This window comes from Salarias fasciatus, chromosome 11 (genome assembly GCF_902148845.1).
Source record: "Salarias fasciatus chromosome 11, fSalaFa1.1, whole genome shotgun sequence".
NCBI lineage: Eukaryota > Metazoa > Chordata > Actinopteri > Blenniiformes > Blenniidae > Salarias > Salarias fasciatus.
In genome coordinates, this window is record NC_043755.1 from 27,439,995 (window position 1) to 27,453,767 (window position 13,773).

The window sequence follows — 13,773 nt, forward strand, 5'->3', positions numbered from 1 at the left end:
CCAACTCCACACACTGCATCTCTCATTCCGCTTGTACTTTCTTCTTCGTTTGTTCATATTTGGACCTGCTTGCTGCTTGTTCTTCTTCTTCTGTGGTAACGGTGGTCGCTGGCAGCTTTTAGGCTCATTACTGCCACCTAAGGTTGGAATCAGGACTTGCTTTTTTTTTTTTTTTTTTTTAACTCACTCGTGTATTTGTCGTGTGATTGTGTGTACCAACCCGTGACCCCGTACCGACGAATACAAATACCGTGACACTCCTACTGCAAACCCAGAAGGCAGAGTCCATATGTGAGACTGATCGTTACTATACCATGGACCCAGAGGAAGCACCACTAAGTGTTTCTGTGTGGTGTTTGCATGTTCTCCCAACGTGTGTGTGTGTGTGTGTGTGTGTGTGTGTGTGTGTGTGTGTGTGTGTGTTTCCTCTGGGCTGTGCTGTGAGCTTTAGAGACCCTACACTGCCTCTAGGTGTGAATGTGACTGTCTGTGGTTGATTGCCTTGTGATGGACTGGAGACCTGTCCATGATGCATCTTGTTCTCACCTGTCCTCACCTGTCCTCACCTGCTCTCAGCTGTCTAGGTGTAGCTGTCCTCACTTATGGTTAGCTGGGAATAACTCCAATGCCTCATGACCCTGAATGGAAAAAGACAGTGTAGAAGATGGACCGATGGATGGATGGATGGATGGATGGATGGACCGATGGATGGATGGATGGATGGATGGATGGACCGATGGATGGATGGATGCATGGATGTGCTAGCTCAGCAACTAACACAGAAGGGAGAAAACTAAATCGTCCTTGTTGTTGGGAAAGTTTAAATTCTTCTTGAACTAGTTCAAAGTTCAGTTCACTAATTTTCAAATGAACTAATGCAGTTATATTTGCTTCTCTATACACTGCCAAACCAGGCTGTGTGAAAACGGTAGAGCCGGTGGAGCACCGTTAATACGCTGTGGGAGGCAGAGGACCTGCTCTGATGTGTAGTCCCTCTCTCCGACCGGGAAAGGCTTCAGTCCAGCGCTCCAGGTGTGCTGTCTGCTGTCGGTGGACGGAGGTGCTTCTTGACATCCGGAGGTGAAGCTGAAACCAAAGCGTCAGGTTAGGTCCATGTGGATCGCTGGACTCGGCATGTGGTGGGTCTGGACGTTGCGGGGAGGATCTGAAATAACGAGGTGGCACGTCTGTGTTTCCAAAAACAATTCATTGATTTGAATATGACAGTTCCAAGAGATTGTTCAAACATTTCCAGAGCGTCCTCCTCCTGCCTGGCAGGAAGCAGGAAGACGTCTGTCCTCTCCGTCAGTCCCCCTGTACACTGGATGAAGCCCTCTTTAAAAAAAAGCCCAGCCCAACACTAGCTGGTCCAGTCTGGACCGGCCGGACTGGACCCAAACTCCAAGAGGTGTTTTAAAGACGCTAAATCACCATTGAGGTGACGCGCAGCACCTCCTGCACAGGAAGTGTTTGAGGAGTGAGCTGGAGTTGTGCCAAAGGTTCAGAGGGAGACTGGGAGCAGTGGGCAAAGCGGTGCAGGCCGTCATGTGGCAGAACACACACTGATGCCAGAACGAACGCGAACACGACAGATTTACAGCACGCTCTCTCCACGTTCACCCAGACTGTCAACGTTCAGCACTGACTGCCACTTCCCAAACGTAATACACACTGCGACAGTCAGCCTCCCATGAGGCACGGCTGCAGATGGTGCAGCTGGTGGGCGGAGCTTTGAAACACCTTCTGCTGCTGGACCCATCTTCCTCCCACTTCTGGAACAGACCTGCCAGCATCCGTCAGTCAGTACCACCAGGAGCTCCACAGTTCCGTCCCTAACCTGTTCTTTCAACACACACACACTGTGTGTGTGTCTTCCAGGTGCTGTGCAGGTCCATCCTTTTCATAGAAGGTGGGGCTTTCCTTTGTTTTCTTTTTTCAAAATCAGCCTCATGAAGGCTAAGAGGAGCAGATTGCAGATAAAAGCTTTGGGTTGTTTTTGACAGAAAAAAAACTGACCTGTGTGGTTAAAGCAGCGAAGTGAGTTTCAATCTGGAATCCCTCAGGGCGCTCATAACTTTGTGGAGAAAGGAACTAATGAAGCAAGCCGAATATTAGCTTGAATTCTCCAGTTTGCGTGTGACGTCTGTCACGGCTTGATGAGTGGACCGCCCACTGACGCTGGAGATCAGGCTCGCAGTGTGACTGACTACAATGGAAACGGCGGTTCTATTTCTGGAGGTTGTTGTTGTGATATAATGCTTTGGCACGTTGTGTGGTTTAAACAGAACAGAAGGTTCTGTGTAAAGCTTTTCAGCGTTTCTCCTCACATGCTTTGGCTGCTTTCCACTCCGGAGCTGCAGGAGGAGACGGCTTCTCAAGAAGAAGAACGAATGGCTGCTCAGATGTCAACTGTGTGTGTGTGTGTGTGTGTGTGTGTGTGTGTCCAGGCGGCTGGAGTGCGTGGGGCCAGTGGGCGCAGTGCAGCAGTGACTGCAGAGGCGGGATGCAGACCCGGACCCGGACCTGCCAGTCTCCTCCGGAGGACTCGTTCCTCTGCGAGGGCATCGTGGAGGAGGGGCGGCCCTGCACCTCCGAGTCCTGCTCAGGTAACTCCTCACCCTCAGTCCCCATGCGTGTGCACATCTCTCAAAGCTTTGTGGGTAAACGCAGTGTGTGGCGTGTGCAGTGTGTGCTTCCGGCTCCTGTCCACATCCAGTCCATCAGCTGTGTCCATTCTCCAGAAGTCTCTGCTGACTTAAGGAGTGCATGTTGGAAAGGGGGCTTTGATCGATGAATTCCAGTGGCATGGTCGGTCTGTTTGAAGGCCACACATGCACAGTACGTCCACATGGTCACTACACCGAATGAGCACAGGGACACCTGGAGCTCCGGTCTCATGTTCCTGTTGAGGTTTTCCTGGAGGACTGATGTCCATCCCTGTATACATGTTTCTGTTCTGTAGTTCGTCCTGGACCCACAGACATTCCAAAACCAAACCAAACACAGCACACACGTCACACACATCAACAGTACCGGCACAACACAAGTCCCAAGTTTGGCTGATGCTGTTCTGGGTGACCAATCACGTCACGGTTGTGTCCCGAATATAAGCGATTGATGAAGGAGCTGTGGATGCTAACCCCGCCCCTCCTCCCCTGGCCTTGCCTCACCCTCCTTTAGGCCATGGCCGCCATCTCTCTCGCAGCCAGTCCCTTCGCTCGGTGGACAGCCGCAAGCGTGAGGACATAGACAAGCCCCGGCCCGGACCGCAGAGCCCTCAGACAGGTAAGACAACAGGACGCAGAGGGATCCCATGCATCAGTCGTTACGGCAGCTTGGGTTACACCCCACACTCCTGCAGCACAAACCATCATCAACACACCTCCACAGGGAGCCCCAGAGTCACACCCACCCCAAACACACACATCCATCAAAATCTCCCACCACAGTGCCTCGTACGCCGCGGACGAATTCCAACATGGACCCTGAAGAGCCGTAGTGGGAGTGGTTTATGTGAGGTTCTAACAGGACTCTGTGCACTGTCTGTAAAGCCAGATCTGAAACGGAGTCCTCCCTCTCTGTTCTGTGATACTTCACCCGGAATCTGGAGCCGGACTCGTTCTTCAGGAAACGAGGACTTATTCTGTTCCCAGAATTCAAGAAGAAGGATTTCCTGATAGTGGCTGAGCTTTAGCTGCTTGGACCAGGATGCATTAGCCCAACCCAGACTGCAAATAATGCAAGAGATCTCAGAATCTTGCTGGTTTTGGTGTCGACATGCAGTGAGGAATCATGAACCTGCTCCACCTCTCCTGAACCTGCTGGGCCTCCTTCCCTCAGAAAGCATGTTTCCTGCTAGTCAGAAACCAAAAAGCTGTCTGCCTGATCGCTACTGAGGGAAAGCTCAGTGAGGACCTTAAAGAATATATTTATGTCAGTGATATGTTTAAATTCCCTTCAGCTCTTTAAAACAAGGCTCTCCGACCCTGGTCCCTGAGATCCTGCATGCTCTCAGTCCCTGACTGTCAGTAGGAGCTCTGTTCGGATCTTTCTGAGAAGCTTTGTGATGATTCTGCCTTCACCGAGCTCCACAGAACGGATCCCGAAGTGAGGAAGCAGGTGAACACGTGAAACCTCTGAAGCTGTTCTTTGGTTGAGTGTCTTCCTGCGTTTGGATTCAGGGTGAAGTATCGCTGTAACATGCTGATTGGTCCCCTCCTCCTGCTCAGTCTTCCTCTCCCTGCTTCACCAGCGGTGGCTGTCCAGTTCCTGTACTGTGGAATCAGCGGGCAGCGGCCAGTGAGAGACGCCTGGCATATCCTCAGTGAGTGGCATTCACTTCCCCTGGAAGTCAATGCACAGGGTATGGCAGCGGGCCTCAGACATGAGTGGGACAATCCGACTGGAAGCTGGGGTCCATTTCAGGGGCCGTCTCTCCTGAGGACCTGGTCTCCAGGCTGCCAGAGGGTTGCTGGCTCTGACAGGTGTGCATTGGTTTGGAGCGCTGACGGCCCTCCAGGAGCATCCGTTGTGCCTGCAGTGGAGGTGTTCCGGTCATTTGGAACAGAGCAGTTCCATCACAGGCCTTTGACAGACGGCTCCTCAAATGTGGCCCAGCTAGAACCCTCTCTCACCGCTACCCTTCTTCTTTTGGCCGCCGAGGCTACATCCTGCATGGTAATTAGTTATGGCCCTCTCCTGTCCTTCTCCTCCCCTCTTCCCTCTATCTCCCCATCCTCTGCCCATCCCTTCCTCCTCAGTAGACTCAGCTTCAGGTGAGGAGTGGTCAGCGTGGAGTATGTGTTCTGCTACATGTGGGGAGGGCTGGCAGAGTCGCACTCGTTTCTGTGTGTCCTCCTCCTACAGCACCCAGTGTAGTGGGCCACTGCGAGAGCAGAGACCCTGCAACAACTCTGCTATTTGTCCAGGTAAGCCCCCCTCCACCGCCTCCTGCCACCTACCTGCGCTTGCCCAGCCCTCTCCCGGACCTTGCCCCACCTGACTGGCCTCTGCAGCTAGCTAGCACGATCAGGACCTCTGCAGCCTGACCAGCAGAGTTCCCCTTTGATTTCCACCTGGTGTAAGAGAGACTTAAGTCTGTTCTCAGGCTGACAGGCAGGGAGACTCCTCCTCCACCATAAACTAGTGAAGATCCGAGGAAGACCCGCCTCAGTGTCCCAGTGCCTTACCGTCACATGCCGAGTCCTGTCTGTCTATAAATCACACTCCAGCTGCTCTGATTGCAGTGCACGGCGCCTGGGACGAGTGGTCACCCTGGAGCTTGTGTTCGTCCACCTGTGGCCAAGGCCTCAGGTCCCGGGCACGTACGTGCACGCCCCCGCAGTTTGGGGGGAAACCCTGTGACGGCCCTGACGAGCAAACTAAATTCTGCAACATAGCAGTGTGTCCAGGTGAGGACGTCCACCACAGCGCTCAGGACAGGAATACCTCGCTGGCAGTCTGTTTTACTTTACCATGAATATAATTCTAGCTTTTGACAATACCGCCCACTTCCCTGAGCAATCTGCCAACTGTGAGACAGTAAAGGATTCAGCTCTTCAAATAGTTTAGTTCCATTCTTCTTTAAAGGATATTCTGCAGTCCGATGTGTGAACACACTTCATAACACGTGCACTCCAGAACAGCATGTAGAACAGGCAGAGAAGGCTTCAGTGGGTAGTTTAGCAGTGGCGGTTCTCTTCTCAGGACTGTGGCGCTCTCTACTGGGAGGCATTTAGCCATTTAGCCATGTGCAGTGCGACGTTGTTTCTGTAGGTTCCCTCCTGCTGCAGCCCCTCTCACATGTCCCCTCCGTCCCCTCAGTGGACGGTGTCTGGAACGAGTGGTCCAGCTGGAGCTCCTGTTCGTCCTCCTGCTCCAACGGGACCATGCAGAGGACTCGGGAGTGTAACGGCCCCTCGTACGGGGGGTCCGAGTGCAGAGGGGAGTGGCTGGAAACTGTGGACTGCTTCCTGGGAGAATGTCCGGGTAAGACCGGAACACACTCCTGATGAAACTCTCTGGTTTAATGTAACTCTCAGTGACTCCATCGTGGGTTCTCTACCATCACTGCACATTTTCCATGTTTCGTTATTAAAAGTTGAGACTAGTTTTCACCCTGAGTTTGTTTTTCTGATCAACGCCTGAGCCTGAGCGAGCTTTCCTCTGCGTCTTGCCTGTCAGTGGACGGGAAATGGCAGCCGTGGTCACTGTGGACGGGCTGCTCTAAGACCTGTGGAGGGGGCAGTCAGCACAGGAACCGGATCTGTTACGGCCCGTTCTTCGGAGGCGAGCCGTGTCCGGGAGAGCGAGAGGAGGTCCGGCGCTGCAGCGAGAAGCGCTGTCCAGGTCAGAGGAGTCCTGCCCCGCCGCTGGTAGAAGCTCGTCTTCCGCTCACGTCTCTGCCTCCGTCAACAGAACCCCACGAAATCTGCAGTGAGGACAACTTCTCCAACGTGGTCTGGAAGATGACTCCGGCCGGGGACACGGCGGCGGTGCGCTGCCCTCCCAACGCCATGGGTGAGCACACGGCCTCGTCCTGGCGCTGGCCGAACGCCAGCGCTGAATGAAGGTCCGACCGAGTGTCCTGTGTGACCGCTCAGGCCTGATCCTGCGCCGCTGCACCCTGGACGAGGAGGGCATCGCCTACTGGGAGAACCCCACCTACATGAAATGCATCTCCAACGACTACCGCAGCATCCAGACCCTGGTGAGCAGCACGGCCTCGGCAGACGGCTGCTGTCCTGCCGCTCTGAATTTCACGCTTTTCTGCTAAGAGGGCTTCGCTTCACAGACGTAGCTCTGATGAAACCTTCAGATGTATTTCTGTGCAAGAAAACTGCCTCAGCAGCAGGAGAAGACAGGTCCTGTTTCTCTGCAGTGTTTTTTTGAAGGTCAATCAACCTTAAATACTGTGAAGCTGAATGTATTCCAAAGACGAATGAAGTCTTTCCCCCTCGTCAGACTCGGGAACATCTGTCCAAAGCCCAGCGCGGCCTGGTGGGAGACGGCGTTTCCGAGGTGATGACCAAGCTGAGGGTGACGTCCAGCGACGGCACCAGCTACAGCGGAGACCTGCTGGCCATCGTGGACGTGCTGAAGAACATGACGGAGATCTTCAGGAGGGCCTACTACAGTCCCAGCAGTGCAGACATGAGGGTGGGTTCCTCAGCTGAGCAACCACAGTACACCGTTTCCATCTGTCATCATTCAGATCCAGCTACCGAGTCCTCTCTCTGTCTGAAATGATGCAGTCCTGCAGATAAAGCACAGCGACGGTGTGTGTGAGTGCTCCATAAGCACCCTGTGTGTTGGAGAAACATGTTGTTGGGACTTTCTGATGTTGGTCTAATCAGGTCGACATGAGTGGGAAATACAATCTGTCAGGCTTTTTGCAGCAGAAGGAAGCGCAGCATATTGCTGGTGTTGTTCTGGAAGTGTTGTGTAACTGCTCATGACTGGCTGAATGTGAACACATTGGAATTTGTTGTCTCTTCCAGAACTTCGTGCAGTCGGTCAGCAATCTGTTGATGGAGGAGAACCGGGAGAGATGGGAGGAGGCACAACTGGTTAGTGGCAGCTCGTCTGTGAGTAATCACAGCTTCGCCTCGGCTTTGTGTTCGGAATAACCGCAGAGCGGGCGCCAACGAAGACACAGGTGGAACACCTGCCCACCTGAGGGAGGGGAAGGTAAAGCGGGACCAGAATAACTGCAGCTAATGAGTAAGTGATGGGCGCCTCCGCCCACGCCTCCATCTGCTGCGTTCAGATCCTCGGTCCAGCCGTCCGCCCGTTCCGAGGGAGCGCAGGATAAAAATACCCACGTTCTGCTCTGAGGACCAGTCAGTCAGCTTCCTGCAGCTTCAGGAGGCTCTCTCACCTCCCCCACACCCTGCTCTCCAGCCGGCCTCCCAGAGAAGCCTCCGGTGGTTTAGAGCTGTGTGCAGCACTGTGAATGTCCTCAGTCAGATACCGGCTGCTCCTCCAGTGGGACAGACGCTTTAGAGACGGTGTCTCCATACAGCAGTCAGAGTCTGAAGGCAGTCACTGAACACTGAAGAGAACATTAAAAGATCACATCACCTGTTTACCTTGAGTGCAGTCGAAGTCTCCCATGCTAAGTGTGTAGGCTGGCGCCTATCTCCGTGTCGTAACCCCAGGCCACACAGCTACTGTGAGTAGTAGTGGAAGTTACAGTTGGGGGGTTAGGCCTCTGGTAGCTCTGTGTGTTCGACTCCCTACCCCATTCTATATATGCCGAGCACCTGGCTAGGTGGCAGCAGGTACCATTTTTAAGATCTTTGGTATGACCCGGCCGGGGCACGAACCCATGACCTCCCGGTTGTGAGGCAGATGCTCTACCACTAGGCCATCACTCCGGTCCACCTTGAGTGCAGGCTGGTGGTGTTTTCCTTGTCATTTCAGTTTTCTGTGTTGTTTCTTAATTTAACTGGAAGTTGTGGTCCGTGTCCTTTTTTAAATAGCATTTTTGTGGTGTTTCCTTTTAGAAAGTCGTTGTCGTGTTTGTTTGTTTATTCATTTATTTATTTGTTTGTTTGTTTGTTTGTTTGTTCTGGTTTTAATCCTGATAATCTGTGATGAGTTCCAGATCAAACAGTCTTTCCTGCTTGTTAATGGATTAAAAACGTTTGCATCTCGTTGGGTTTTCTTCCAGACTAACACTGCTAAAGTCAGAGAGACATGAGTCACAGATTAATTCATCTGAAGCTGGAGTATAATCCCCACTGGATTGACTGTGAGCATTTCCCTGAAGTGGATCACATCACACTGGACTGGAGTCCAGGTTCTCTGGAGGACAGAGATCCACCAAGCAGAACCTCACATCTGCTCATGATAAATGAAATCTTGATGTTTTTCATGTTTCCACAGTGAACACATGTAAATGTAGAGAAACACTGAAGAGGACGTTGACTGAGGCTCTTCATGTTGTTGCTTTAGTTTGCTGGTTTTGCTGGTCTGTAGTTTGATTCCTACTCACAGTTTCTGTGTATCACTGACATCCAGCTTTAGCTCCAGTGGCACTTCCTGCTCGGCAGGAGGAGGTGTGTGTTTCACACACCTCCTGTGTTTGGCCACCATGTGGAGCTCCAAAGCTCACGATGTGAAGCTCCTGTAATGCAACCCTAAACAGCAACCAGCAACCAGCAACCCTAAACAGCAACCAGCAACCGCAAGCAACGAGCAATCTGTTCCATAAACATGAAGCAACGTAATCCTCTCATCTGTGTGTGTGTGTGTGTGTGTGTGTGTGTGTGTGTGTGTGTGTGTGTGTGTGTGTGTGTGTGTGTGTGTGTGTGTGTGTGTGTGTGTGTCCAGCTGGGACCTAACATCAAGGAGCTGTTCCGCCTGGTGGAGGACTTTGTGGACGTCATCGGCCTGAGGATGAAGGACTTCCAGGACATGTACGAAGTGACCGATAATCTGGGTCAGTCTTTTCTCCATCCTGACCGTCTCCTCACTCATCTGTCTCCATCCGGCACTGTCTCATCGCTGTCTGGACTGAGATAGTGAAGCAGGAGCGGTGAGCTGCTGGTTCAGGTCTGGAGACACTTTGTCCTGATATTTGAGGATTAGCTCCCCACTGCAGATCTTCAAGACTGCAGACATTCTGAATCCACATCAGGACCCTTTCTGATGGACAGAGGACAGAGCACTGGACGTAGAGGACAGGTGTTTTTGCAGTGGCAGCACCTGGTCGTCTGCAGCCAGCCAGCCATCCACCCCGACCTCCTGTCTGCACCTCACAAACTGACCATGTCCTCACTTTCATCCTGAGAGGACAGCGCCACTGCTCAGCTGTGTCCCCTGATCAGGAGGCTGCAGCCAAACACTCTGAGTGGAAAGATTCATGATGGAGATGATGATGGTGATGATGAAGATGCTGTGAATCCGGCACAAACCCCTGACAGCGCCGTGTGATTTGTGTCCTCCAGTCCTCAGCATCCACAAGCGTCCAGTTGTTGGACATGCAGACATCAGCTTCCCCATGAAGGGCTGGAGGGGCATGGTGGACTGGGCCCGCAGCTCCGAGGACCGCGTCACCATCCCCAAGAACATCCTGACCACCGGCAAGCCAGGTGTGTGTGTGTGTGTGTGTGTGTGTGTGTGTGTGTGTGTGTGTGTGTGTGTGTGTGTGTGTGTGTGTGTGTGTGTCTGATTTCTGATCCAGTGTTTACTGCCATTAATCTGAGCAGCGAAGCGCCGCTCAGACAGACACATGCAGAGATACTTGTATTTAATGCTGCAAATAAAACATGCGGGAGCCCGGCAGAGTCGTCTTGCATCACCCGCTGCTCAGCAGCTGTACGACACACACACACACACACACACACACACACACACACACACACACACACACACACACACACACACACACACACACGTTGTCTTCAATAACTCCACAGCAACTTTCATACATTGTTAATACGATACGAGCCCATCTGCCTGAACAGTGCATGAATCCAACAGCAGAGTGTACAAAACACTGAGGACAGGTGTGTGTGTGTGTGTGTGTGTGTGTGTGTGTGTGTGTGTGTTCTGCCTTTCCCTGTAAGAATAATCTCTGTGAATCAACTTTTTATTCTATTTTCATTTAATTAATGTTTCACACGTCTCCTTCACCCCTTCATCTCCCTCCCTCCACCCCTTCATCTCCCTCCCTCCACCCCTTCATCTCCCTCCCTCCACCCCTTCATCTCCCTCCCTCGAACCCTTCGTCTCCCTGCCTTCACCCCTTCATCTCCCTCCCTCGAACCCTTCGTCTCCCTGCCTTCACCCCTTCATCTCCCTCCCTCCACCCCTTCATCTCCCTCCCTTCACCCCTTCATCTCCCTCCCTCGAACCCTTCGTCTCCCTGCCTTCACCCCTTCATACATCATACAGACAGAACTCGGAGTTTTCGGTTCTCTTCCAGTTTCAGTCCCGACATCTTCATGTCTGACAAGATTGGAGAGAAATGAGGATTTCACCCATTCATCCTCACTGATTCATGTTTTGAGCTGCGTGGTCTGAGGCTTTAGTTGTGAACTGGGTGAACCCGGCGTGTTTTTTGCCTGTTATTCATCCGTTCATCCCCACAGGTGTAGCAGGAGCTGTGTGTTAGCTGTCAGTGTGAACACACACACTCGCTCTGAGTGTGTGTGTGTCGTGATTTTCCTCGCCGCCTGTCCACGTCCCGGGGCGTCTCCACGCTGTACAGCGTGCCGCCGTGCCGTGCGTGTGGGTCCAGAGCGCCTGGAGTCCCAGTCCGGTCCCTCAGGCAGCCTGTTGGACAGACAGTGTGGCGGAGCGTATTGGACGGTCGGAGTGGGACGCCACGTCTTGCTGCGTCCCCCCGATGCCGCTGGGAGCTCAGCTGCTGCCCAGAGCTGCACCTTCTGCCTGAGCGCCACACTGCAGAGGAGCTGGCGTCTTCAGACCGGCCGGCAGGTGGAGGCCGTCATCTGCACCCGTCATCTGCAACCAGGAGGAATCCTCTGGAGGAGCCGCGGCTCAGTGGGTCAGCGGTTCAGTCCTCAGTCTGCTGATGTTTCCTTGAGCAAGATGAGGTGTGAGTCCTTTGTGCTGCAGCTGCTGCCCGTTGTTAGGAGTGTGAGGGAGGTCCGACCCCTGAGCCGTCAAAGGTCATCTACACCACGTATGAGTGGAACCACGGCTGACCCTCACCCTAACCTCAAAAAATAACAGCAACAGCTGGAGCGACAGCTGGAACAACAGCTGGAGCGACAACTGGAACAACAGCTGGAGCGACAACTGGAACAACAGCTGGAGCGACAACTGGAACAACAGCTGGAGCGACAACTGGAACAACAGCTGGAGCGACAACTGGAACAACAACGAGAGCAACAGCTGGAGCGACAGCTGGAACAACAGCTGGAGCGACAACTGGAGCAACAGCTGGAACAACAGCTGGAACAACAAAGAGAGCAACAGATGGAACAACAGCTGGAACAACAACTGCAACAACAGCTGGAACAACAGCTGGAACAACAACTAGAGCAACAACTGGAGCAACAGCTGGAACAACAACGAGAGCAACAGATGGAACAACAGCTGGAACAACAACTGGAACAACAGCTGGGACAACAACGAGAGCAACTGGAACAACAGCTGGAACAATAGCTGGAACAACAGCTGGGATAACAGCTGGAACAACAGCTGGAGCAACAGCTGGAACAACAGCTGGGATAACAGCTGGAACAACAGCTGGAGCAACAGCTGGAACAACAACTGCAACAACAGCTGGAGCAACAGATGGAACAACAACTAGAGCAACAACTGGAGCAACAGCTGGAACAACAACGAGAGCAACAGATGGAACAACAAACAAGAAGTGAAACAGCAGAAGCTGTAGCATTGAATAGAACTACAGCAGAAACAACAGTGAGAGTACAGCAGGAGCAACAACAACCACCGCAGTGGAAACAACCAAACAACTGAAGCAACAACAGCAACACAGGAGGATTCAGACTGACTGGACTGATTCACTATCAGCATACAGACACCGCTGAGCCAGTGTATGTGTCTGTGTGTGTGTGTGTGTGTGTGTGTGTGTGTTTCTGGCTGGCTGCTCATGTGGGCCAGCTGCAGTGTAAAGGCCTGTGTGTGTGTGTGCTGGGTGGAGGCGTCATGGTCGACCTGCAGCTTCCTGCCGCTCCTCAGCGGCCTGAACACACACCGGGCTGTGTGATGTGTGTGTCCCGCTGTCTCAGCGTGTCATATCTGTCCTCTGTTTCTCCTCCAAATGCAGACTCGGACGACTCGTCCACGTTTGTGACCGGCATCGTCCTGTACCGGAACCTGGGCAGCATCCTGAGCTTACAGAGGTAGGAGCGCCGTGGAGACAGCTGTCCGGTTCTGTCCGGTTCTGTCCGGTTCTGTCCGGTTCTGTCCGGTTCTGTCCGGTTCTGTCCGGTTCTGTCCGGCTCTGTCCGGTTCTGCAGTTAAAATTGCAACAACACATCCAGAATCAAAAAGCCACGTTGCTACGAGCGCTTGGCCGCCACGGGCCGGTTGTCCCTGAGTGACGGAGCTGACGGGTGTCCGTCTCAGTGCATGCTGGGGACGCCTCCTCTCTGCGTCTGTCTGTTGCTGTCGGTGAGCGGAGGACGACTGTCTCCCTGAACAGAGGCTGGAGCCGTGTCCTTCCTCTTCCTGAGGCTGCTCTGCTGCGTCTTCCTGCCCGTCTTCACTCGTCCTTCTTGTCCTTTCACCCTTGTCTCCTCTTCTTTTCTGCGTCTCACGTCCCAGTCGGGGAAGATGAGATGAGTGTGAGACGAGATGACACTAAAGTTTAGGTTGACTGATTGTGTTTTGGGTGCGAGGGGCCCGGGCTGTGAGGAGCCAGCGGCTGAGCGTGGCCCGTTCAACGTGTTCGGCCAGCTGGAAGCTTTCAGTGTCCCTACACCAGCAGCAATCCACGTCCTCCTGATTGTCTCATTCCACATGATTGATAGCACCTATGAAGAGCTGAAATTGCAATGCATACTAAGCAGGCTCAGAGAATGTGAAATAAAATCTCTAAAAAACAGGATAAGTGAGTGAAAAGCAAAGAGCTCCAGTGGAATGAAACGAAGCTCCAGCGTCTGCACAGCTCTCCTTTTGTTTCCACGCAGTCCAGAACTGAAGGTAGACTCAGAATTCAGAAACTTTTTCCAGACTTTGCAGACATACAGTAGCAGCGTGTGATCCAGCATGAGCAGAGTGAAGCCAGCGGCAGACAGGAAGCTCTTCTTCTCATGTGATGCCACTTCC

At 52.9% G+C, this 13,773-nt stretch overlaps 1 protein-coding gene across 1 annotated transcript in view; it reads left to right on the forward strand.

Annotated features, from left to right (window-relative positions):
* LOC115397246 (adhesion G protein-coupled receptor B1-like) overlaps nucleotides 1-13,773 on the forward strand; it is a 114,255-nt gene that overhangs the window by 41,654 nt on the left and 58,828 nt on the right. The window contains exons 2-14 of the mRNA XM_030103476.1: nucleotides 2,448-2,606; nucleotides 3,181-3,285; nucleotides 4,761-4,928; nucleotides 5,247-5,411; nucleotides 5,824-5,988; nucleotides 6,184-6,348; nucleotides 6,418-6,519; nucleotides 6,603-6,709; nucleotides 6,964-7,158; nucleotides 7,500-7,568; nucleotides 9,337-9,445; nucleotides 9,954-10,097; nucleotides 12,770-12,845. Of these exons, the coding sequence (XP_029959336.1) occupies nucleotides 2,448-2,606; nucleotides 3,181-3,285; nucleotides 4,761-4,928; nucleotides 5,247-5,411; nucleotides 5,824-5,988; nucleotides 6,184-6,348; nucleotides 6,418-6,519; nucleotides 6,603-6,709; nucleotides 6,964-7,158; nucleotides 7,500-7,568; nucleotides 9,337-9,445; nucleotides 9,954-10,097; nucleotides 12,770-12,845 (1,729 nt within the window). The remainder of the gene's footprint in view (nucleotides 1-2,447; nucleotides 2,607-3,180; nucleotides 3,286-4,760; nucleotides 4,929-5,246; nucleotides 5,412-5,823; nucleotides 5,989-6,183; nucleotides 6,349-6,417; nucleotides 6,520-6,602; nucleotides 6,710-6,963; nucleotides 7,159-7,499; nucleotides 7,569-9,336; nucleotides 9,446-9,953; nucleotides 10,098-12,769; nucleotides 12,846-13,773) is intronic.